The following is a 27,795-nucleotide window of genomic DNA, read 5'->3' on the forward strand; positions in this document are numbered from 1 at the left end:
GGACACTGATGCCTAATATTTTAATATTAAGATTTGTAATGCACAAAATAATTTTATATATCTAAATAATGCATGAAAGAACATAGACTGATAATATGTAAAAAACAGATGATTTCAGCTAACTCTCAAAATATTTTTCGCTTTCTAACTATGTAACAAGAGCTGTTACAAATTCATCCAAGGTAGTTGTTAAGGTTCTCACTGGAATGCTACTTGTTCTCTGAGTGAAAATGAATATTATTTGTTCAGGACACAAAGTTACACAATAACTTTGACTTCTATTGGTACTATGTATTGCATAATTAAACAAGAGATAACTACAAACATATCCTTAAAGAAAAGATGTAACAAGTGAATGTTGTAGAGGGATCTGATTTTCTGTTTAGTAGTTCTGTTACCAAACAGAATTGAAGGCTATAAAAGTATGATTTGTCTGAACAATGAGAGACTGTAGTGAGTAATTTACATTTAAGTTATTGCTCTTTCAAGGGAATGTGGATAAAATAGAGAAGACAAAATGCCTAGAGTGAAAAATGTTGTGTGTCATGTTAGGGAAAATTCAAGATTTTTTAAATACTGACTCATGGAATTAGGAATTTAAAACTTGTATGCTATTAATATGTGCATTAGTAGCTAAGGTTTTATGCTATACTAATTGGTATAACTCAAAGATTTGTTTAATGAAAGTTTGAATGTAAGGTGCAAAAACCTGGCTTGAGAGGGTTAACTATTTGTTGAATAGTTTTACAATATCTTTTTGGGTCATATACATAATTTCGTGTTTCTACATTTTCATTTATAGTTTATTTTTAATGTTTTGCTTTCCTTTCATGTTCCTCTACCCTTGATTGTTTATATTGACATACATTGATGGATACCCTTGTTTGATAGAAGGGTATGAATAGTAGAAGTATCTCAGCCTGCAGCAAAATCTTTTATATACATTTAGCAAGGATTTGAAATCTACTTTGATTACTCCTCAGTTTAAAATGAAGGGTTTTTTCTTCATAACAAGTTGTTTCTCCCAGCCCTTAGAAAAAGATGATCCACATCTATGATGCCTTTCTTCACATTTCAGTAGTCCATTTATTGTAACATTTTCTTTGATGTGATCAATGCATACATCTGGATGCTTGGTTTCTAAACACCTTTAGCTTGAATTGATCTCTTATTTTCTGTGTGTCTCCTTCTGTCTGCCTACTCCCATGAGTCTTGGTGATGATGCATGACACTTTTTGTCAAGTCATGTGGGTTGAATCTTGTTTGGCAGGTCTGTTTTGATTTTTTTTCTACTGATTGGCATCGTAGGCAACCTTTTTGTTTTCACTAATGAGGTTTCTCTTCCTCCAACTTTCGACATTTTCATTAAGGAATATTTCCCTCTCATCTTCACATATGAGATTTTTAGTTCCATACTTGATGGATAGTTTCTTGTATAACGTTGTTCTTCTTTTGCACTGTTCAATTCATGATTTTACTCTCCTTGTTTATGGCAATCTCATAAATGCCTGCAATCAACTTTTGTTACTGTTTGACATCTAGAAATCTTATTCTCCTTCCTCCCTACACATATGTAACTTGGAAGGGAAACAGCACCTTTAAGATGCAGTCATCTAATGTTGTCTGGTGAATAAATTGTGTGCTAACAATGTTTGTTAAATCATGATTTACATGAGAGAGTTTGAGGCTAGTGGTTTGTGTGTGCAAAATCTCAACAGCAGGTGAACAAGAAAGTTTTTTTTGTATGTTAACATTTTTTAACTTTAATGTCTCCATCTCTTAGCTGTTCTAATCAAGGCAGCATCATAAAACTTAAATTGAATTACTTAATTTTGAAACAAAAGAAAAAATAAGTTGGCTAAATCCCTCACAAGAAAAATTATATAGCTGTTTAAAATACTGGAAAGTAAAGTGAGATGTTTGGATTTTTATACATTTTAAACAGTTTGCTGAAACACAGAGTAATAAGATTTTGATACAGGTTAGAGAAAATGAATTGATTAAGCTAAACAGTTTATGGTGATGATTCAGTCATAATTCTTTTTTAGAAAAGCCAGATAATGTAATAATTAATTTTTCTAAGTGTGTTTTGAATGATGTAGCATTAAGTGGCTTTGTAAAGCATCTTTTATCAGAGTTTCTAAAACATTTGCCAAAACTGATCTAGAACTAATGAGCCTGTATTTACTGGGTTTTTATTACCTGTCTTGAAGAAAGAATTGACACTAGCTAACTTGCAATCATTAGGTACCTGCCCACTATTTAAGGATTTACAAAAATTAGTAACAAGTGGCTGACATATCCAGCCCTTAACCTCCTTCAAAACCATTGAAAAAATATTATGGGATTCAGGAGCCTTAGCTTTTCTTAACCAGCTCAGAATTAATGCAGTCATCTTGTTGAATCTCATTTTCATCTATCAACTGTTCAACATGTGGAATCCTGCTTAAATCTTCCTCAGTAAAAACTGAAGGAAAAGCAATGTTAAATAATACAGCCATCTCATAACCATCAGATACGAGTCTTCCTTTATCTGCCCCTTCAGGATCTTACCCTGATCCTAATATTTTGTTTATGTTTTATATATTGAAATAAATCCTCACTCTAAATTTTTACATTTTTTGCAAACTTTACTGATATATCCTTTTTGATTTTTTAATTTCCTGTTCACCAACTTTCTTGATATTCTATAATCTTCTAAAATTCCTGTCATACCAGTTAATTTAAATTACTTAAACTTATGATTTTTTCTTTAATTTTATGTCTTATACTCTTTGTGAGCCAACATGGTTTTTATTTGCAGTTCTAACCTTTTTTTTATTTAAGGAATATATTTATTTCGAGCATTTAAAATGTATGTTTAAAATTTATCCACATCTTATAAGTGTCTCCAAATAACTAAATGTCCAATTCACAAAATTCAATCTCCTTGCTATTATCTTGGATACCCTCTACTTAAAGGGATATAACTCGCATTTTACACGTAAAGCCATTCTTCTTTCTCTCTTTAGTACCCTATCCCTATTAAATAGTCTGTAATCTTGTATTTTGAAGAAATTTCTGTTACTAAAATCATGTACATTTAACCATGTGTTTCAGTTATTCCCATTCTATCAAAATTCTCCATTGCTACCAGTATTCTAAAGTCTCCTGTTTTATTTCTATACTTTTAGTATTACAACAGTGAAAATTAAGCTTATCCTTATAACTGCTTTTGTAATCATTTTCTATACTAAATATTTCACTGATTTTTATTCTTTTTTTGCATTTAGTTTATTGTGGCCCTCACCACTGTCTAGTCCTAGTTTGAAACTTCTATTACAGTAACTAGCCTTAGAAAACAAGCCAATCCCTATCCTATTTAAATGTATACCATCATTTCAAAAGACTCCATTCTTCCACTGAACTGACCTCACTAGTCCAACCTACCAATCTGCTAATTCTTACATAGTAACCTAAGCCTATCATTTAGCCCTAGTGATGTACTTACTACTCAATCTCCACAATTAATTTTGGGCAGTATCTCTGACAAAATTACATTATGGTCTTTTTTTTTTTTAAATGCCTTTATCAACCCCTTGTACTTGTTAACTTGTTCCTTTGACCTATATTTCCATGCATCATTAGCCCATATATGCACAAGTAAAATTGCCTCTCTGACAGCCCCTTTATTATATCTCCCATTCTGTCAGTTATATTCCCCACCTGTGCCCCTGAGTAACATAATCTGATTATTTTATTGTGTATTTATATTTGTCAAGGAAACACCTATAACTATAACCTCCTTATCATCCACATCTTTCTCTGACCCATTTTCTTGTACTTTTCTCTATTACTTTCTCTTATGAACAAGTCAAGGACTAAAACCTGTTGATCAATAGAACAGGCTCAGCATAATTACATTCATCATTTTTAGACTCAATAATACTGTTTCTAACTTTCTGAAAAACACTGTTAGTTGATATAGTTCTTGCATGTAAAAGCTTAAGCTCCTCTTTAAATCCTGCTACAATTTCTCATAGTATACTTTGTTTCTTCTATCATCTCTACTTTAATTGTGATAGTCTCCGACTTCTCTAATCTACAAAAGTGTATACCAGTCCAGAGTTCACATATAGAACCCGCTTACTGCACCCATCACACCTAACACACTGTGAATGCTCAAGTCCAACACAAGTCTTAACCATTATGTTTGTAGCCTGAAAATAAATACTCTGTATTAAATGTAAATATAGTATGCTATTATCAACTCTATTGTTATTAAGACTAATATTTTGGAATAAAATATATTAGTTTATTATTATTTTATGTTCAAACTAAATTAATTAAGAGTATCCTTAATTTTAGAGCAATGATGAATAAGTAGTGTTTACTTTATTTGATGTTTACATAAGATTAATATTATTAGTAGTAATGTATTTAATCTCATTTATAATTTATCTATAAACTGAATTGAAACTGATGAATTTAAACTACCTAAGTAAACTATTTAATCCTTAGAACACAAATAGACATTTAAGTAGTATTTAGATTGTATTGTTTAATAAAACAATGTATTTAACTTTTTTTTAAATATACCATTAAACTGAATTACAACTAAGCCTGAAGGTACAATTACATAGCCTAAGCCTAATATAATGTTGTAGTATAGACTATGAATAAGATTTTATTTAAAACTTTAACCCTAATATTTTTATTTTCTAATTTTATTAAATCTAGTTAATCTTTTGTTATTCAACCCAAACCACCAGTGATGATATTAAATAATATTCAGAAATCTATAACAGTATAATGGTTGATTTTTCCAATGTAGTGTCTCTTCTGTAGCACTTGTTAAGATGTAATGAGGGTCTTAAAGTAATCTTTTATATAATGTACTCTACCTTGGTATATGTGAGAATTAAGTATTTAAAAGTTCTATAATGCTTAGGAGTATTTTGAATTGTCTCTAATTGTGAGCTGGTTCATAACCTTATAGCATGCTTTGAAGGTCAATCTGAGGGTACATGGTTTAAATTCCATTGTCACAATGCATTGCATTTTGGATGAATTGTAAGAGTTATGATCAAAGTTCACTTTAATTAGAGAAATGCATTTTGAGTGTTGATAGTGGGTGCTATGACAAATTCAAAATTAGAAATGAGCATATGCACAAAATTTCTAAAATACAACAGCACCAGCTTTTTAACTGTTATATCATTTTGTTTTTTCAGAATGTTCGTGATAGTGTTCTTAGAATGGAAGAAAAAGACACATTGATTCAGATCCAGAATAAAAATCATAGAAAACTTTTGGATGAATTGGAGAATATGGTGGTAAGTATATCTAGAACAAAATTTTTGATGAAAACTGTTAAAGATGACAGAAGATACTTTTGTCAAAATTGCACCTCATTTTAGATATTTCATTATAGTATACCGGGTGAAAAAGGTATTATGGGGAACTAAAGTTATCAATTTATCATAACATTATTGTGATAAGATACATTTAACTTTAAGTTCTTTGCATGGAATGTAAAGTTTTACAATCAGAAATTGAATTCATAAAGATCACAATTGTACAAGTAATGGAGTAAATGAAACTTGTTAGTTCAGATATTGCCCTTGATGGGTTATTAGAAGACTTTAAAGAATCAAAAGTTTTTGTTTATTGTGAACTGTATCCATAGTTTTGAAATTATTGTAGTTTATACCATTGTTACAAACTGTTGATATGTGATTTTGTTTTTGTTGGATGTATGTCTAAATTCTAAATTCATAATCTACTTGTCATAGGTTTGAATCCCATTACCAAATATACTCACCATTTCAACTGTGTGATCATTATAATGTAAATACTGTAACTGCCAGTGCCACTTTTCATTAGTAAATAGCAGTTCAAGAGTTTGTGGTGTATGATGTGTACTAGTTGCTTTGCCTTTTGTATGTTACTTCTAAATTAAGGATGACTAGTTAAGATATCCCTCAAGTAATTTTGTGGAAAATTTAACAGGTGAACCTCAGACCAATCTGATACTATGTGGTTTAACTTGACAGCTGCTTATTGAACTTATAACTATCTTATCAGAATCAGCTTGGAGACAATTGCAAGAGTACTCACCTATAAAAATGCTTAGCTCATACATATTACATCAGTGGCAAAATTTTTATGGAGTTCTTACATTCAAGCTTTGAATTGACTCTGGACTAAGCAGTTTTCTGTGAGGTTGAATCTGCACAACAACTAATTGACAACTGTCTATCATAACTTTGTAATTTTTTGTTTAAATGTTCTAGAGCATCAAATGCCACCTTACTTATTTTCAATATCAAATGTTATGCTGCCAGTCAAGAGTACCAACTCACATGAAGGAACTGTTCAAGTCCTCCTTAACTATGTCCTTACATAATGGTACATTTAATTGTTTCACTTTCACACCAAATCTAAATAGTACCTTCAATTAGATTTTCAATATTTTGGGAATGACTTCAATTTTTCCAAAAATCTTATATAGGATTGTAGTATCCTTGGGCATAGTTCAGGGAATAATATAAGAAGCTCAGATCAGTTCGTACAAGAAAGCAATAAAGTACGATTCCACTGATGATATCTTGTACATATATTTAAATCTGTTTGGGAAGGTTTTTACACATATGTGGTAGAATAAAACATAATGTATCTCAGGACAGCACTCTCCTGAAGTTAATTTAATTTTGTTACCTGTGCAGTAATTGGATGAGCATCATACAGTGTCAGTTTAACTTTCACGCAATCTTCATTTTAGTATTTTTTAAAATTTTGTAAATGAAATTTTGTAAATTTTTAAATGAAAAAGTAAATAATTTGAGTTTGATTAATTTTTAAAACTTTCATATGTTTTTCTAATCTTCGAACTACAGACTTGTATTTATGTTGTTCAATATCAGGAGTGTAAATATGTTGCACTACTTCAAAAAGTTATGTGTTTATACTTGTTATAACAATAGTGTAAAGAACTGGCCATAAAAATTGGGTGAAGTCACTCATTTTCTGTTTAAAATATTTAGAATTCCCCAGAAGTAATTAGTGGGTTAATTGCATTATTCTTGTTATTTTTCTTTGTTTTAATATGACTTCTATGTTATTAGGGGCTCATGGACTCACAAGTCACTTGGTTCATAAATAATAATAGAAAAGAAGTATTTTAAAGAGAGATGGGATTTATACTGAGTCACATTGATATTTCTAGAGTTTTATTTTTTTGTGAATAGAATCAGCTAGATCTGTCTCACCAACATCAAATGGTTCTGCTAGATGGTGATCTCAAGACTTCAGAAGGTGTTGCAGCAGCTGCAGCTGCAGCTAATGCCCTGCAAAAAGCAATGAATGCCCAGATACATCCAAGTAAGGATGTATTTTTTGTGTTGCACATCAAAACTGAAAATTCATATTACCTCTCAGCAAAATGTTTTTTCATTGCATGACAAAAATTCATTTTAAAGTACATTATATACACAGTTTTGGCTTGTAATACAATGTTTAATGAATTATGTCATGTTTTTAAGGATTAGTTATACTATTTTCAGAGATGGCTCTCACTGTTTAATATGTTCTTATGTAAGTTTTCATAAGTTTCCTTTTTTTTAATGGGTAACTTATTACTGCCTACCATTGATGATATATTTAGATCCAGTTGATAAATGTATCTAATTAGTTCATAAGGGCTTCAAAACATCTAATTTTTTGCCCATTTCAGACATGATAAATTAATCACAGTTTGAGATGAAGTGGTGGCATTAGCTGTTTGTTTAGTTTTGGTTACGTATTTTAAGAGGAGTTCTTTTTCTTTTATATTCGTTCTTCTTTTGTTGAGTCTAGTATTTCAAAGGATTCAGTGTTTGGCTTTTTACTACAGTCTTGGTTTAGATGTTTGTAAGTTTCATAGTTGTTTTAAAGGCTGTTTTGAGCATGTTCCTTGATTTTGGTAACTAAAATTTGTGTTGTTGAACCAAAGCAGTCATGCCTCGAACGTGGACATGTGCATTGATATTCCACAAGTAACATTTTCTGTAGGAAATATTTTGTCTTTGAAAATGAGAAAATTACATATTTATTTGTTTCATTTGAAAATTAGTCTTAAATTGGCTTGGGAATAAGTTAATTTTAAAATGTTCTTCATTTTGTCTTTTTGTTTGATACCAAGAGAACCAGTGAAGGGTAACACCAAAGTGATAGAACATTTGGGAATATTGAAATCTAAAGTCTTGGGAGAGAAACTTTATTAAGATATTCAAATATACTTTTGTTGATGAATGATAAAGGAAAGCATTTTTTAACCAAGTATTTTTGATACTGAAAATTACAGTAATATTTATTAAGTTTATAAGCTCTGTGAAATAGAATGATTATTAAGATCATTTTGTAATAGTCAGATATACATGTTATGAAATAACAATACAGAGTATGAAATGTTGGTTTGTGCTAATATCTAATTTTTAACCTGTTGTTCTAGAAGCTATAAATTTCAACATGTTCTTTTTTGAGACTGTTGAGTACTTTTTCAGGTGTGAGTACAGAAGGTCCCAAAAATCAGTGATAATGGTGTGTTGCTTGTATCACTGCATACTGGTAATTAATAACTCATGAGAGGCAACAGAATGTGTTGATCTCACACTTTCTGATGTTCTTCCAAGGAAATGGCTAATTGTTATAAAAATGTACAGTTGTATCTCTTCATTGTGCCATAGGAAGTTGGATGAAAGACATTTGTCCTTGTCTTTTCCAGGACAATACTGCTAAAGCTGCTCATGCTTTTCTTTCATGGATGTTTTTGCTCACAGCAGAGGTTACATAATATATACCACAGATGTACAGTACCCAGCCCAATAAAAGTGTTCTCTTACTCCCACAATTGACTTTTTAACATCTAAGTGTCCAGTTCTTGAGGGAGGTTGTAGAAATAAATAAGCACTTTTAGTGTGGAGGCTGTAAAATTATAAACTATAGTTATTGTTTCTACAAGTGGTACATCTAGTTTCTAACATAAGCCCTCTTATTAGCATAATGTCCAATATCTCTTAGTTTTTAAGCCACGTGGAGATACTGTTTGCCAAGAGTTGTTTCCTGTACTATTCTTGTTCCACTGAATAATTGGTTTAATCTGATCCAAAACTTTCTTTAATCCAATATAAACATCATCAAAGGCCTTTTCATGTGTAATTATGTCATCCAAGTAAATTAATATCATTCTTCTGGGTAGTTCAGAGAATGCATTCCAATAGCTTTTGAAATGTAGATATACATTACATAATCGAAATGGAAATACTAGTTTCCACAATCCATTTTATGCAGTATTGACTGTCTTCTCATTAATTTCCTTGTCAATTTGCACTTACTAATATCCACTCTTCAGCTTGAGATTCAATGTTGAAAACCATTTTGATCAGTACAAAATGTCTCTTAGAAGAGTTCTTGAAGTTCTATCTATCATTACCAAATCACATTGAACAGTTGTAGATGTTAAACCAGTGTTTATCAAAATACTGTAGAGCTTTCCATTAATAAATGAATGGACTTGTAAAAATAACAAACTTCTTGCCTTGAGAGAAGCAAATGTAGTATTCTCAGCTGAATGTCTTCACTTTTAATCTCAGCTAATTCCTGTATATATATTTTTAATATGTGGTTGGCTTGTTCTTCCTTTGATTTGGTTGGATTCTAAAGGTTTGGTCTTAAGGTATTGCCTCTTCAATATAATTAACAACTTCTGATTCCTCAAAGTCTTAGCTTTAATGTCTGTGTTTCTGATACTTATAATAGTTCCCTATTTCTAACATCCTTTGGTTAGACTTTTTATTCAATAAAGGCTTTCATCTTTAGTTCCTAGCAATATATCTCTGTTATTTAGTGATTTATTTCCTTTGTTGTCTAACTGATCATTTCAGTTATTCTAGATTATTTTTAGAAAGCATTGATATTTCAGAATTACTTGATCTGATGATCATGTAAATTCAACGTGGTGCCTAATGATTTCATGTTTTGTTGTCATGTGGAGAGCTTTCATTAAAGTTGTACACCTGTTATGCTTCAGCCTAATATTCAGATTCTTGTCTGTCGAGGCATTTAAAATTTCAGTGTACCAATGAATTTATCATTTCTGGTTGTTCATTCTAGGTAAGAAAATTGAGCAAACCTTTCCAAATTTTAGAAAACTACTAAGGTCTCTTTTTTTTCTTGCATCCTCCTTTAGTGTAGTTACTCTGGACACTTCCTTTTGGTCTGTCATTTTTAACTTGTTGGATGAGGTAGCTGGCAGTGCTTGATAGCTGTTTTTTTTTTCAACTGATAGATTAATTAATGTCATTAAAGCTTTTCCTTTTAATTAAATCCTCTCACCCTCTCAAGTAAATCAAAGTGCACATGTTATGACTTTTTACAGTTACTTTCCAGATTAACTTAAACTACTTTATACTCATTTATAGTACACATAAACTTGGCATCAAACATAGTTAATAAATGAAAATTTAATATTGTACAAATTTTAAGTTCTTAATTTTATTAGGAGATATTTTAAAAGATCATCAGTTTTCTTTGGTGTGAAAATTATGATATTTGTTATCTAGATCTTTTCTCTGAGGAGTACAGAATTCAATGTAAATTAATCATTATAATTCAGATATTATTTAAGCAAAGCATAATTCTTATAACCTTCAAATGTATTTATTTACAGAATCATAAACTAGAAAATTAGATCCATTTGCATTGTCCACTTGTCCCATCCTCTCTTTCACAAGTAACCAGTAATTCAGTTTGATGTTTTGTATCAATTATAACCAACAGAAGGGCCAAGTTTAAATTTGTTAAATGATGTATAATGTTTCATTGTTTTCTGTATGGACTATTGTCTATTTTATCATTACTTTGACTGCCCCCCGCTAGTACAATGGTATACCTTCGGATTTACAACGCTAAAATCGGGTATGATTCCCCTCGGTGGGCTCAGCAGATAGCTCGATGTGGCTTTGCTATAAGAAAATACACACACCCATTCTCACTAGTTTTTAGGTCTGGCATGGCCAAGCGTGTTAAGGCGTGTGACTCGTAATCTGAGGGTTGGGGGTTCGCATCCCCATTGCACCAAACATGCTAGCCCTTTCAGCTGTGGTGGTGTTATAATGTTACGGTCAATCCCACTATTCGTTGGTAAAAGAATAGCCCAAGAGTTGGCAGTGGGTGATGACGACTAGCTGCCTTCCCTCTAGTCTCGCACTGCTAAATTAGGAATGGCTAGCACAGATAGCTCTCGAGTAGCTTTGTGTGAAATTCAAAATAAACAAACAAATCATTACTTTGATATTTCTCTTATGGTATTCATATTGACAGGCTTAGATTAATTTTGAAAGGCTCTCATGTCATAGTTAAAAAGACATAAATTATGATAGTTATTGTTTGCTTTTTGTGTATTATTATTCTGTATTTGTAGGTGCATTATTTAGGTAAATAAAATTTAGTGTATTAGTACCATTAGTATAAAATATAATAATCTCAAATTTTGTTAAGAACCTATAGTAAAAACAAAATGCCAGAAGTGATATATGTTTTATTGTATGTTTTTTATTTTCCATATAAAAGTGACTAAAATATGAAAATTGGAAACTTATTAGGTCACTTAAAGTATACTCACAAGCAGTTTGTGCATTACATCATTCAGTATGGAAATGTGGGTTACGTGTTCACCCTTGTTTGGTGGGATTATAAATTATACAAGGGTTAATGGGCAGTAAAATAAAGTATAAATTATTATTATTAAGTACATTATTATGAACTTCAAACTTCTAAGGATAAGTAACTGTAATTTATTGTTACAATTTGCATTCATTCAAGGAAGGAGAAAGAGTAATATATATCAATTTTGTATTTTCGTTTCGAGTACAAATTGACCATAAGAGTTAGGATAGAAAGAACAGATAAAGTATAAACTTTAACTGAAAAGAACAACCTTTGATATTTATGTAGAATGTTTTAAAGATTAAGAAAATTAAATTTGAAATATATTATTTTTTGTGCACAAAAGACTCCTAATGTTTAGTGATCTCTAAAACCTGTTAAATAACTGTCAAGTTTTATTCTCCTAGAAAAAAATTATTTTATGTTATTTTCTATTCTGTAACTCTATATCATATTGAAAAATTTGACTGACCTAATAACCCTGATAAAAAAAAATTAGGAAGTTATTCTAAATTACCCTTTTTCTTTCTGTAAAATACTGCAAATAGTAATAGAAAACTACAGTTATTTATCTTGAATAGTTTAAACCTTACAACAGTATAAATCTAAATTCACTTGATGAATTTCTAACTTATATTACTTTATCGAGGTACATTGCACACAGACAGTTTGCAAGCACACTTCATGAAAAATTATTATTCTTTATTTTACCTAATCTATACTAGTAAAATTATGATTTTTACATTTCAGATACTTTTATGATAAAAGATAAAGAATATACATAAACAACAAAAATTAAAGTATTTACTTGGGTCATTTACTGTTGTTTGTTGGTGAAACTTAACCATGCTGTTTTATACTTATGATATTACTAAAATATATCATTTTTTTAAATTAAATAATGCATCTAAGAAGTCTGAGTAATAACACATAAAAATTAGATAGTATTTTCTAGCAAATTCTTCTTGCTTTGTGACTATATGATAAGAACTGTTAAAACTGCAATTAAGCTTGTTGATGTGTTTTCCATGAAATAAAGTTTGAACTGAAATAAAAATAATACTATCCTCTATGTAGCAAGCAATGTAATATATCATTTTATGTAGTAAAACTTAATCTTTCTATTGATTATAAATAATATAGTATTAAACATTAGAGATAACTACTTGAAATTTCTGAAAGAGAGGAGGTGACAGGTAAGGGTCAAAAGTTTTAGTTTGAGGTTCTGAAATTAAATAAGATTGAATGGTACAAAAATCGTGCTTTGCCTGAGTAATAGGTGTATTATAATAAATAATTTATATCAAATGTCACAATTCTCAAAGAAAGGGGGTATTGAGGATTTTTAAAAATTATTTCCCTATAAAGTTATGAACCTAAAACTTAAATAATATTATGACTTGATCTATCAACTGTGTTTTGATGTCAAGTGTATTAATTAAATTTTGAACAGAACTCTCTTAAATTACCTATTGTAAAAAGGTTAAAAGGTGTTTCATGTTGTATTAGAATTTTTTGTTGAAACAGAAGCAGGGGTAGTTGGTTTAATTTTTGCATTTACATGTTCATTTTCTAAATGGATTAGATTCTTGGATGACTTCAGCAGGTTTTTCTTCAGGATTCACCCATACTTTGCACCAATCGTCTTCTCCTCAATCTTGACAAGCTTCCCAGTTGCTGCTGCTGAGAAGCATCCTATACTATGATGCTGCTACTACTATGCTTGACAGTTGGAATGGTATTAAGTGGGTGATTTGTTTTGTTGGGCTTATGCCAGAAGTAACACTTTGAATTTAGACCAAAAAAACCATGTCTATGTCGATTATGTCTTGTCTTATCACAAAAGCTTCTGCCACATGTCTGCAGTATAATTTACTTGTTTTGTACAAAATCCATATGAGATTTAAGATTTTTTTTTTCAGTAATGGCTTCTTTCTTGCCACTCACTCATACATGCCATATTTGTGTAAGGACCAGGATATTGTTGATGTATGAATACTGACTTCCAATTTAAATGTGGAACTTTGCATATCTGTCAAAATCACTGTTAGTTTGACAGTGCCATCCCTTGCCAACTTACTGCTTGCCCAACTGCTTAGTTTGGAAGGGCAACATGATCTGGAAAGTGACTGTGTGGTAGGAAGGATATTCTGCTTGTTAATGATGAACTTCACCATTACAAAGGTATAATCAGTGACTTTGAGATTTATTTTAACCTTTTCTCGATCTCTGTTTCTCTACCTCTTTATCCCTGACTTGTTTGGAAAACTCCCTGATCTGAGTGTTTGGCTTGTTGTATTTCCATGCAAGTTGTGGTTTGAACAGATAGATTTACTCTGAAGTCAATTAAACCACTTTTATTACACACAGACAGAGACCAATATATATTTATTTAGTGACTTTTCAAACTAATCTTTTGCACCTGGACTGACTTAGGATTGCTGTAGCAATATTCTAATTATAAAGTTCACATTGTAAAGTTTCATAATTGCAAGCTCAACAGGAAGCAGAATGTGGAAACTTTGCAGGGATAAATATTTTTTGCATTGCACTGTATGACATTATGTTCTTTGCTGTTTAATTGATTGATATCATTTCATACTAGTTCAGTCTAGTCATTACAGCTTTTCTTTACTTTTTATTGTTATTAGTGGAAACTTATATAAATTTTTGATATATCCCCTGTAACTTCCTTGATATTTTCTTCAGTCAGATTTGTTTTCTGTTTTTAATTATTTAAATATTATATATCTTTAGTTTAATTTGTCTCTTAAATTCCCAACTTTCTTATTGATCTTAATAAATTTTCTCATTTGTTTTCTTAAATTTCTGTCTTATTCTTTTGTTTTTTATTTTTGTTTCTCCACTCTTGTTATTTTTTTAAGTTCTTATGCCTTTCTTTTTGTTCATTTTATTTTTGGTATCTGTATCTGGTCTGTTTCTAATGTAACCTTAAATATTATCACACAAAGTCATCTCTATAATCTTTCTACCTCCTAAGCATTAATAAAAAGTTCAATGCTGAGCACATAAGGCTGTAAACCCCACAAGTACTGCACCTCTTTTGAGCATGTTTATAGTATGTGACTGCCCTCCACCAACAATATTACACTTCCTATATTGGTGCAGCTAGCTCCCTGTAATATTTCCACTCATTCCTTATTTTCTAAGTTGGCACAATATTGCTTAAATCTCTGTCTTTTCACTTATGACTATCATTGATGATTGTACTTCATTGACATTTCAGTACATGTTTCAGCAGTTTTCTTTTACTGTTATTTATTTGTTGTTACAGAATTATACAGTAACTTAGAGTGACTGTGATTCAGTGTTTTAACAATGGAAATTCCTATTACAGTAAACATTACTTCTGGTATAACTATCTATGCATAGGATTCAACTTTATCTGCTGAGGAGGTACAGGCTTTAATTATAGGGAGTTAGATTCTTTTGTTTGGCTAGTGATTCTTCTCATTTTCAATCTGACAGTGATTTGGAGGATGAATACAATGAAGAAGAAGGAAACTGAATTAAACTTTTTCAGCACCTTCTTATTCCTTAAGAGTTTTCCATACTCTTAACTTTTTTTTGTTTTTAGAGCTGATTAATTAGGTATGTGGTATAGTATATGTTTTCTTTTGCTCCTGGGTTTTTGATAGCATCATTTAAATATTTATGCTATTGATGTCACTGGAATCATCTACCATTCCTCTTATGTTGTCTTATATCAAAACTAGTCCTTCCTTCCTGAAACCTTTTGTTGCCTGAGAAGGCCATTTGGCTTTCACACTTTTTATTTACCTTTTGTTTCCCACCTGTACCCCCATTCTGATCCTGATTGTTTTTGTTGTCAGGTTCACTTCATACTGTGTGTGTGACACATACTACCTCCTTGTGAACAACCATTTGCACTTTAGGGCATGAGAATGCTTACCATTTACCAGTCACTGAGGTGGTAGAATAAGGATACTTCCTCTGAAGTATGAAATAGAAATTTACCTTGCAGTATAATTAAACATTTATCTACTCAGTGAGAAGAAAGCAAAGCTAGGTTCCCTCCTTCCCTTTCTCCTATTGGTTGGAGCAGAATCAGCTTTCTTGAGATTCTCTTCATAATACTTTATAACACCTCCTTGTTCCCATGGTTGGGTACAGTAAAGGCCCTGTTCTTGTTAATTCCAGTTGCAGTAGGTTTTATTCCCTCCTCCTACAGTTGATTTTGGAAGACTTCTCTGCCTGATAATGGTGACAGTAGGATACACTAACACTGTTCCTGTGGTTGAGCAAATGTTCTCCTTCCTGCTCGGCCTTGCATGTCCAGCTGTTTTGAGTACTTGTTTCACTATCTGATAGTTACAGGATCAAATCTCTGTCACACAAACATGCTTGCTCTTTTAACTATGCAGGCATTATAATGTGGTGGTCAGTCCCACTATTCATTGGTAAAAGAGTGGTCCAAGAGTTGGCAGTAGATGGTGATGACTAGTTGCCTTCCCTCCAACCTTACATTGCTAAATTAGGGATGGCTAGGGCAGATAGCCCTCATGTAGCTCTGCATGAAATTTAAAAACAAACAAATAAACTCTTTCTGCTCATAATTCTGGATGCAGGATGTATCTCTTCCCTGTACTTAAAATTGGGTGAGTTATCATTTCTGCTCTTAATACTGGGTACAAGTATTGCCATATTCTAACAGTTGAGTTGAGATAATGAAATGACTTCATAATGCCACATTTGGTTTGTTGTACTTATTGCTCTGACATGGGTTTTGCAAATTTGTTCAGTTTCAGTCAGATATTAACTTCTTCATAATTCAGTTTTTTGATGTATGATATTCTGATTACTATGTGGTTGGTATATGTATGTGTATGTATAGACAGATCTGGTGTTGCTGGTTGGAGGTTTGGTTAGTGAGTGGACTGTCTTGGTGATGGCCAGCAGTATCTATGTACACCACAAACTTGATATTGTAGCAGCTCACTGAGGAAAGCTGAGTTGTTGATGGGTAATATATCACATGCTGCTATTGTGGTACAGAGTTTAAGCTTGTTTCTCCCATCCAGTGGTGTCGCAAGAGAGAAATTCTTATAATGCCACAGGTTCTTACACCATATATCTTCAGGCCAGAATACTGGCAACAGGCAAAATACACTCTAGCAAGCACCATACCCCCTCACAATGGCCCACTTACCAGAGGAACTATCTCAAAGGAGTTTGAGAAAGACCACAAGAGCAATTGAGCTCTACCACAACAGAGATCCTGTGGTGTTCACCATGACCTACTGCCTTGCAAAAGAGATGTAGGGAAGGGGTGTTAAGGCCCTGACTTGTCACAGCTTCTTTAATGAGCAAAGTGATTGGACATCAGAGTGCATGAGCCAAAAATAAATCTCAAGGGATATCATCTTCACTGTATGGACCAGACTGCATCCATGTTGTGTGCTGCAGTGATTAGGGACAACCATCACCCATAACATGTGAAATGTTGCATGAATGGCTGTGGCAGCATGTGGACTACTATGAGCAGGTTTAGAGCAGTAATAGGGCCAGAGACAAAGCTCTTTAAAACCTCAAGAAGGCCATTCTACTAAAGCCACACTGGATCCACTGCCAAGTACAAAGGGCTCTTCCAAACTGCCTTGGGTGGAACCAGTTTACAGAACAGTGGCAGCTAGATAATCTCGTCCTTATTAGCCACAAAGCTGTTCATTATTGGGCCCAGAAGCTTGGCATAAGGAGTGCTTCTCAGATGCTTCCACTTCCCTTCTCTATCATCCCATGGACTGAAGAGAAAATAACATTCTAGTGATAACCCTAGGATTCAAAACAGAGAAGAGTTTGTCCTCAATGACATCAATGTTCAGGACACCATAGAAGCAGCTGAACTGGCCAACAAGACTGACGATGGTGCCTTACCTGTGCCCTCACAGTCTGTTTCTTCTAGGACCTCACTATCTAAGTCTCCAGAAGGTCTGAATAATTAATGACTACCTCCAGTGATCTAACCTAACCTACCTAGCTGTACCTAAACTTGAGTGCAGGAATCAGCTTCATCAGGTTACCTGTCCATCAGTTGAGGGGATTAAGCTTAGACAGCCCACAGAGCACTTAGAAAGGCTATACAGAAAAAGCTTGTGGTCTACAAACATTATGAGCAGGCCAAAAGACTCAAGAGGTTTAACTCAAAGTGACTACATTCTTCAGCTGAAGGAAAGCCAGCAAATCTGCATGTGCTGCATGCAGCATTGAAATGCTCTATGCCAAAGGATATGCAGCAGTTCAGCATAGAATAACTGGATAATTGTGAGACACACTACTAAGGCAACATGCATCTTGCTTGTCTGGAATGTAACTCACATTGACAGACCTGGTCAGCACTCAGTAAGCAAAAACACCATCAGGAGGCAACACCATGTCATGAGGGACCACTAGCAGTTCTTCTCAGACAAACCCATGTGCAGGGCTTTCTCATCTAGGGAGCAGATAATACACACCAAGCTTTTGTGGCTTTGTGACTGAGTGCTCAAGCCAGAATACCTCCAAAAACTATACCAGGTCTGTTGCATAGTGGCAACCTCCTTTGTTCTCACCTGACTGGTACAAGTACCAAATATGCATGTCAGAAAGAAGCTTTTGCTCTGAGAAACCAGTGAGTCTAGCAGTAGGAATGGAGGGCTTTTGTACTACTGATTTGGCCTTTATAGTATCAGAGGGCTTCTTCCAGTCAGCCTGCTCACTTCATATTTTTTGAGCCAAGACAACAGCCAGTAATCACGTCACCCACTCAGTTGTTCTTTGTTTCATGTGCAGCTTCCATCTCCTGGGCACACTGGTGTCCAAATAATCTTTCTTCCAGTGTGTAATTGAACCATTTTAGAAAGGTCTGCTCTCAGTGAGTTTACTTTTCACCATGTCTGATTGGCACTTTGTCTGATATAAAGAAAACATGAACTTGAGCCCAGGATTCATTTGAAGCAATTTTTAACCATTTCAGCAGCCTGTGCTAGTATATGCAGGACAGGGCACTAGCCATCTTTCTGGAATCCTTCAAGGTTAGTGCTCAGCTTTTGTGAAGTAGTTTGCTACATCATAATACCTAACCCAGTCATGTAGGAGAAACAGGAGGGCCTTGTTAATCTCATAGACATCAAATGTTGGTCTTGGAATGTGGCAAGGGGTTGGAAGGCAAATCTGCTACATGACTTGGTTTTTAAACCAAGCCTGGACAACTCCTTTGGAGACCTTGGAGCTGCAACAAGTTTTTATGGCTGTAATTCTCTTTCAGTAGCCCTTGGGCTAAGCATGCTTAGAGTTCATCTGTTGAACTGACAGTGTATTCCAGCAACAATATGAGCCTCCAATTGCCCCTCACATGCCTAGTCAACTGTAGGATCCTTTTGGCCTTCTTGGGAAGGGCACTTTCCTAAATGGGTTCTTGATAGGTACCAATATGAAGGACATGCTGCATATCACCACCATTTTCTCTGCAGTACAATAAAATGATATCCTCTTGCTGTAGTCAGGCTAATTGGAACAAAGACAGGAACCACCACAGAAGTGGTGTCATTCAACCGTGTTCACAGAGGGCATCTTGGACAGAGAGGTAGATGAGTTACCCAAAATGTGTGTGCTCTGAGAGATGTGCAAGTATTTCATTTGCTGCATGGAGATCAACAGCTTTGAGTTTGTCTGCCCCAAGTGCTTCTGTGTCTTAGAGGGGCTATTGGACATTGAGATCTCAGCACTTTGGCATGAACAGCTCCACAGTCCAGTTAGCCTTGCACCAGCACCATCATGTCATGCATGAGGTCGTGGTCTATAATGAAGCCTACTGTGAGTATGGCAGCAAGTGCTTCTCCTTAAACATGCTGGAGGACACCACTGTGACCCATAACCAGGTACTGGGTCAAGTGCAGCCAGATGAAGCAGACCATACTGCAAACTCTCTTTGTTAACCTGAAGGTGACCTAAGGATGTTGTTCTGTACCTTATTTTAATTAAAGTTTTAATACCCATACCAGCCGTCTTTAGAATACATTTTTACTTCAAGCGGGTTTCTCATTATCATTGATCCTGGTTTGATAAAAGCATTACTGATATCAACAAAATACTGTCCGAGTTGCAATAAAAGGATGGTTCCATTGAGAGTAGTCTGGGTAACTTCGTTTAAAAGGTATGTTTATCTACAAAATAAAGTATCAACTCAACCAACTTTTGTACATTGCAAGACCATAAAACATTTCATAACATAAACAGTACTAGTGCAGTTGTGGACTACACATTAAAAATATACATGAACTTGGAAATTGTGAACTGGAAGCACTTCTGAAGTATTCTCAAATGGAAATTAATGATAAGTTTCCCATGCATATTAAAAACATGCTTTGCAGTTGGTAAAATCAAAACTTTTGTTTTGCAAGGTAAATCAGAATTTACATCTAGGTATCTTTAATAGCATTTATGATATACAAAGATACATCTTGAGAATTTGTAATATTTCATCTTCGTGTCTATAATTTTTTATACAGGCTTATGTAACATGTCAGCTTTCAAGGAACAGATGAAGTTGTGCGAAAAACTACGAGCGAAGTTTACAACAAGGCTGGCACATCATCTTAATAATCTTTTTGTGCATTTAGTAAGTAATAAGCTATTTATAAAATAATTTTATGTTGTTAACACTTTCATAAGGCCAAAAAGCACATCTCATAACCTTTTGCAGAGTTTTATGTAAAATGTAATTAAACAGTTTTATTAACAATGTATTTAAATGTGACATAGCATCAAAACATAGTTAATAAACCAATACTATACAAATTACAACTTCTTTATTTTCTAAGGAAATATTTTAAAAAATCCTCAATATTCCCTGATATGAGAATTGTTCTATCTTGGTCTTTTCTCTTGTCTAACTTTTTTTACCATCTTTCTGAGAGTTTAATGTAAAGTACCTATTGTAATACAAATATTACTCAGGCAAAGCATAATTTAGTCTTATTTGTTTGTGGAGCCATAAACTAGAAAGTCAAACCCACCTGCCACATCCTCTTGCCAGTAGTTTTCTTTGATGTTTCATAGTATATTATTTATAACCAATAGGAAACCAAAGTTATAATATATTAAGTAACATAAATGTATTATATTGTTCACTGTACTTGGTGTTATCTGTTTCACTGTTGAATTTGAAATTTTCTTTTCTTGAGCATCACATCAATAAACTAAGCTGAATTTTTGAAAACTTTATTACACAGGGCCACAAAAATATTATGGTAGTTACAGGGTGTTTTTTGTTGTTTTTTTGCTTGATATTATTCTATGTTTGTAGGTGCATTATCTGATTAAATAAAAAGTTATTTAATTTAATATAGTAATATCACTGATGTAAAATAAAAAGAACTAGGCTGATATTTCATCAGGAGTTGTTTGTAAAAAAAAAAAAAGAGAGAGAGAGAGAGAGAATATTGGAAGTGTGATTACTATCTTACACTGAAAATATATTTTTGATAAGTGCTTATCTCCTTTTACACAAAACTCTCTTGATCTTGTTTCTTACTCTTAAATAATGCAAAAATGTATCAGGTGAGTAATGTATTTATGTAATATTATAAAAGTAACTAAAATGTAAAAATTAGAAACATGTGAAGTTGTATAAAGTTAATTTAGGTAATATGATGAAAAATAAATAATAATAAAAAATTATTCACAAGGCACACTTACAAACAATTTGTGCATTATGTAATTTTATAAGGTAATGTGACTGCCTATTTGTGAAGTGATTCACAAGTAAATTTGATTATGTACTGGAGTGGCTTTGTTCTGTGCATAACTAAGGCAAGAAGAAATTGGTGGTTTCTTGAAAAACTTTCTATTTATCATGTTAAACATACTACATATGCACAGAATTTGTGAAAATTCTACTCAGTAATTAATATATTAAAAAATGTATGGTATGACTGCTTAATCACTTCAAAAATAAATGCAACAGTTAAACTGACTGAAGAAATCTAAGTCATATTTTAGATTAATTGCTAATGTTTATGTGCTAAATTAATGTCTCTTTTTAAAACATTATGACAGCAAAGCCCCACTCAGGAACAAAGGTTTACTGTTAATGATCAATCACTATTCATATCACATACTGTATCTCATTTTGCATTTTCTGAACCAGTAGGACAGTGTTGTTGTTTTTTAAGTACATTGTAATAATTTCACTTCAAAACTGGCTTTATCAACATCATGTTAACTATTTCCATATGTGCTTGATCATTTTGACTGATGGTGTTCCTACCAGATAACCATGAAACTATTAATACTATAACTCTTAATGTATATGTATCTTCATGAAAATTAGCATGCTGTTTGTAAATATTATAAATCTTTTGTACATAAAAAAATCAGATTTTTAGTGAAGTATTTTAACCAAAAACTGCTTATGATCATATAATCATTGTGTTGTAAAGTCCAAGAGAAGGTGATTTTCTTGTTCAGATAAAAATTACTTTTATTATTCATAGTTTTCAGATTTCATTTGCATAATGTTTTAAAATCTCTTAAATTAAATTCAAACATTTTTCTTTGTAAAACTTTATATTAAACCTGTTATGCTTTTTAACTTAACCACATATGAACTTGGCCAATTTGATTGTGTAACAGCCAAATGTAGACTAGTTATTGGAGCTCAACTTTACAACTAGTTACAATAGATTTATATTAAATCCAGGTATACAGTTGCAAGTGGAGCACACAAGTCACTAACTTGAAGAAGTTTACAGTCTGAATAAAGAATTGACTTCAAGAGTGACATTCAAATACAAGGACACTTTAATGCATTGTATCATGATACTTGGCTATGTCAAAATTACCAAAAGTATTGTTGAGCATTTTATTATCCAAACTGTCAGATTTCTCAGTTGGAGTTCATAATTGTTATTTGATTCAGCTTCCTATAACATTCATTAAATTACTTAACACCAATAGTAAACTGTCAGTTAACACATCGATCAAAACTTGTTCAGTCTTATCTTAATATTAAATATTATTCATTCAGTCCTAACTATGTTATTTTGATCCCAAAGAAGAGATAGTAATAATTTACTTACATAAAGCTTAAGTGGGAAATGTTGGATATTCATAGCATTGTTGCAGACATATATGCAGCTTGGAGAGTTGTTCAACTTCTTTAGTGCTAGAGAGATCCTTTTTAAGCTGGGGAGAACTGATTCTTCTGACCAAAACAGAGGTTCTCATATTAAATTGTTTTGGTATCTTTATGTCTTTCCAAATAGTTTACCCACAAGTAGGTTTGATACTTGATTGATTTTTGCAAACTCATTGTGATTCTTAGAACTGAAAAAGCAAAACTACTTTGTGGATTGGTTACAGCTAAATACAGTAAATTGTAAGGCTACTTGCTTGTTTTTCACCTTGCATTTTTCATATGGCTCTTACATTAAAGATCTGACTAATCTTTGTTTTTAGAAACTGTGTTAAAATTAATGTAAACCTTTCTCAAAGCTTTCTCTCTACTGTAGTGGTGTCAGTCTGTAGAAATAGATCTTTTGCTTACTCTGTAATGAGACTTAAATAAAAATCTCATGACTGTAATAGTGTTAGTTTATAGATAATATAAATATGTATTTCTGTAATATATTTTTCGTTCATACTGGACATACTTTTCCTTCTTTGTCAGTTGTTGTATAACCTCTCTTATGCATTCACTAAGCATGCATCAAATTTCTTCTTATTGCATTCATGAGTGTTACACACAGAACATTTCATGATATACACATTTTCTCAATATTTGAAACATTTGAAATGCAGTGCAATGCCCAAGTGGCAAAAATGATTCAACTGATTTTGTAACAACAACAATTAGATGGGAAATAAATTTATAATTAAGGTTCCTAAAAACCTACACCAATTTCTACTCAATTTTATTGTCCCATTTACCTTTTAACTATATCTAATTAATTATTTCACAGTATAAACTGTAAATCACTTGGAGAATGCATAGTTCTATTTCAATGTATTGACTAACATGAGTTACCTAGCATAAATTAGATTTTTATTGTTTTACCTTAACTAACTTAATTTTAGGTACTTTTGTAACAATAAATAATAAATGTACATAAAAAAAATTAGTACTTACATTTGATCTCATATTGTTTGCTGTTGGCCCTCCAGTGAAATGTATGCCTACTTTATTTTTGTTCCAGTTCTTGTTTCAATAAAAAAAAAAAAAGTTAATAATTTAAAACATGTTAAAGTGAAACTTAGACATGAAAATATATTGTTGGCTTACTCTTTTCAACATTAAGAAAGTTGTGGTGTGTATAGATTAGCTTTATTATTTGATTTACTTTCAGTCAGTTACCGCAGCAACAAGCATTGAAAAGCTATACCTATGCTTGCACTATTTGAGAAAAACAGTAAGAACTCATGAAAGCTTGATACAATTTGAATGTTGTGTCTATTTAAAATGTAATTTACAAAACTTGTCATATAAATCTGTGGAACACTTAAGTTTACATCAAATAACTTAAGTGGACACATTCAGTGTTGCTACAAAGTGGTAATTGTTGCTATATAAGATCACTTTTGAAGGTTAATAAGAAACTTGATGTGAGGGTAGTACTAAATTCACAGTCATTCATTAACAGAACTGAAGTTTATAAAAGTTTCATTTAAAAGTTGCCAATATCCCGACAATTATCAAAGAGATGGACCTACAAGTAACTACAGATTTAAGAAATAAGGAGTGTGATTTTGATCAGGTAACTTAGTTTTCCTAGTGTGTTTAAATATGAAACTGGATACAGTTGGTGAAAATGAAAGTAGTTCTTTCCATTTTGATTAATTAAAACATGCAATATATGTTTGTGCATAAGAAAATACAGTCACTTGTACTAGTTTTTGCTTAGTTCTACAGCATTTTCTTTCTTTCCAGACAAAATCCTGTTGAAATAAATACAATGCTCATAAAATTAATTCTTCACTCTATAACCAACTACAACTGGGAATAAGTCCAGAAAACACACACAATTTTAAAAGATAGTCACTTTCTTTGTTCAGTAGACAGCATCACATTGTGGCATTTATTACATTTACTCACCCAGTAAAGGATGTTACAGTACCACTCATTTTAACCTATATGTTGTTACTACAATATTCTTTTGTGTTAAATAAACAACATCTACTGTATAGAATAAAGCAACAAGTAACATTTTAAAATAGATGTGAAAAATTAGACAGTGTTGCCAGCCTGATATAAATTTATTTATTCAATCTTGTTTTTGAATTATATTTATTTGCAATATTCTAATGGTGCCATCATTAATGTTAAATTCTCAGAAATCTATTCCATGTGTTTGATGAATTATGAATTACTTTTGAGTAATTGAGAGGAACAAACAAAAAATTGAAAGTATAGCAGTGATGACACAATAAGATGGTGGATTTTACATGGCAGTGTGCAACAAAATACTAAATTTTTCAACATACAACACTAATTATAGTAATCAAATATTTATTTTAAAAAAAAGGTTAATTTCATTCAGTCATGCATGAAGGAGTTAACAGAAGATAGTTTCTTGCACATAATTCTGAACAGATATTTTTATTACAAGTAATATATAGCTTTAAGTTTTAATAATCATTCTACTGTATTTTGTAATAGTTTTGTAGTTCTAGAAACATTTTAGAACTGTAATCTTAGACCTCACCATTTAATTGTTATAATAGACTTGTTAAACAAAGGAACCATTTATAATATAAAATTTTATTAGACCAAAATTATCAGCATACAAATGATGAATTATTAGTGATATGTTTCTTTCTACATAATCCAGGGAAATGAAAGAGGTGAAAATTTGAGTTTTTATGCATCAGAATTGACACTACCAAAACATACGGCTTGTCATGGTGAACTGATGCCATACACAGATTTGATGCACTGGCTGAAAGTATCTGATCCCAGTAGTTATAATCAGCTTACAAAGGTAAGTGATGTATACAAGATTATCATATGTTCTGCTGGTCATAATATGTATGTTTGGGAAAAAAGAACTCTTAAATACATGAAACAAGAAACATTTATTTGTATGTTCATAACAAATGTAGTGCATAATTTTAAATGCTGTGTAGTTAATTTAGTAGAAATGTGTATCATTAAATGGCTTACCATTCATTACAGTGAATTTTTATTTTTATTTCATGCTATTGTTTAAACATGATAGCAGTTACACATATATTTATTGATGTCTAAACATGCACAGTAATCTTATATCAATATACATTGCACTTAAAGGTCACAATCTTTGAAATTAAATATAACTTTAAATCTCACATAAATGGAGTGGGCTTAACAGTGTCCTTTGATTTCTTATTATAGTTGAAATACTTAACCAAAATGCATGAAACTTTGAATTAACTTATAAATAGCATCTAGTTTTGTCTTTAAAAATCCACGTAACTTAATTTTCCTATAGTTTGTTGTGTTGTGAAATTTAAAATAGTGGTTTGAGAAAAAAACATATTAAAAATACTTCCTTTTATTTCAGAATAGAAGTTTTAAATAGTTGTCAGAAAATTCTGTTTTGTATATGATATCCAGTCAGTTTCAACTTGACTGATATTCATTAACACATTTCTTTTGATATTTTATTTTGCTGAGTAAAGTACTTACCACCTTCAGCTATAATTTGTAAACAAAAAAACACAAACTGACAAAGATTTATCTGTGACCTAAGGTCTGAGCTTTCAAAATGGTGTAAGGTTAGACCAGATAACAATTTTGCTAACAATATTCTTGGTTAAGATCAATTTATATCTGATATGTTGTTATTTGTTTTTAAAAATTATAAGCTGCTCTATTTATATGGATTGAGTACAGTAAATGCAATCACATTCAGTAAGTAAGGATTTGAGTTATTAGTGTATATTGCTAGTGTCCTCTGTACTTGCTAAATCTCACATGGTTTACCTAATATCTTGCTAAAATAGAGAATTCCTGCAGATTTCAAAAAAGTGTAGTTAATCAAGAAAACATTTTCAGGAATGGGAATAATAACTAAAAGTTTTTAAAAATCTTAACATCTGTGGCTTGCTCCAGGGTTTTCTTAACTTGTTATGTTAAATTCTTTTGTTGTAGAACTACACATAATCACTTTCTCAAGAAAACATTAATTACCTATCAAATTGAGACTCATTAGGAGTACAATTACTTCTTCTTAGATATCTGGAGATTTTTTTCACCAGAGATTCATAGGTACTCCATTTTCTGGCTTCAGGACTTGTCATTCAGTTTACATAACCTTTATTATTGTCTCCATGGTGTATGAAGCTTTTCACCCTGGCCATCAGATAGTTGTTAGTCAAAAGGTCAGTTGATCCCATTCTTCCAGGATTTTATTCCCATTTATTTGTTGTACCCATGAAGACAGGAAATAGGCATCCCATGATTGATCTATCTCTGGTCAACCAATTTTTAGATCCTCCTTGCTGTACTGTTGAATCTGTTCTGAACCTATGATGTCACTTTGCACATGAGCAATGAATGATGAAGATCAATATCAGGCACTTATCTTCATATTTCAAGAGCAGATGTTTCTCATTTTGTGCACAAGAGTTAGGTGCTACAGTTAAGGGCTCTAACTTTTGGTCTTGCATCAGCACTGTATGTCTGCTAAAGTTGTTTGAGCTTTTTCTCATTGCTTGTTTTCCTTGGGCTTATGCATGCACCATTATATGACAACTGGTTCCATCCCATCAATTAGCAGAACAACACTCTCACTTTCTCCTTTTAGAAGCCACAAAAGTAGGCTTCCTTAGCAGACTGGAGAAATTTATTTTGTTATCAGTACATTATCTTGCTCATCTTGGTGTATTTTTCAATATTTACTTAAGTTGTGCTCAACCAATCTCTATCAGTGCTTCAAGCCATAGAAAGAGATGTCAGGCTTTTACTTCTGTCTTCTCCTTCTTCTACTGTGTGGATGGTTCTCTCTCTGTTGGGGATGTGGGCATCCTTTGATACACTCATTCCTTTTGAGATGAGTATGTATTAGGTCTCTACAATGGTCACTCTGCAACCAGTTGATTATGGATTCTGAT

General features: G+C 32.2%; 1 protein-coding gene across 2 annotated transcripts in view; it reads left to right on the plus strand.

Moving 5' to 3' along the window:
• Sec3 (exocyst complex component Sec3) overlaps nucleotides 1–27,795 on the plus strand; it is a 158,777-nt gene that overhangs the window by 61,472 nt on the left and 69,510 nt on the right. For both annotated transcript variants that reach the window (XM_076454434.1, XM_076454439.1), the window contains exons 8-11: nucleotides 5,214–5,315; nucleotides 7,230–7,362; nucleotides 20,214–20,323; nucleotides 25,533–25,682. In XM_076454434.1, the coding sequence (XP_076310549.1) occupies nucleotides 5,214–5,315; nucleotides 7,230–7,362; nucleotides 20,214–20,323; nucleotides 25,533–25,682 (495 nt within the window). The remainder of the gene's footprint in view (nucleotides 1–5,213; nucleotides 5,316–7,229; nucleotides 7,363–20,213; nucleotides 20,324–25,532; nucleotides 25,683–27,795) is intronic.

Source organism: Tachypleus tridentatus, chromosome 1, assembly GCF_004210375.1.
Source record: "Tachypleus tridentatus isolate NWPU-2018 chromosome 1, ASM421037v1, whole genome shotgun sequence".
Lineage (NCBI taxonomy): Eukaryota > Metazoa > Arthropoda > Merostomata > Xiphosura > Limulidae > Tachypleus > Tachypleus tridentatus.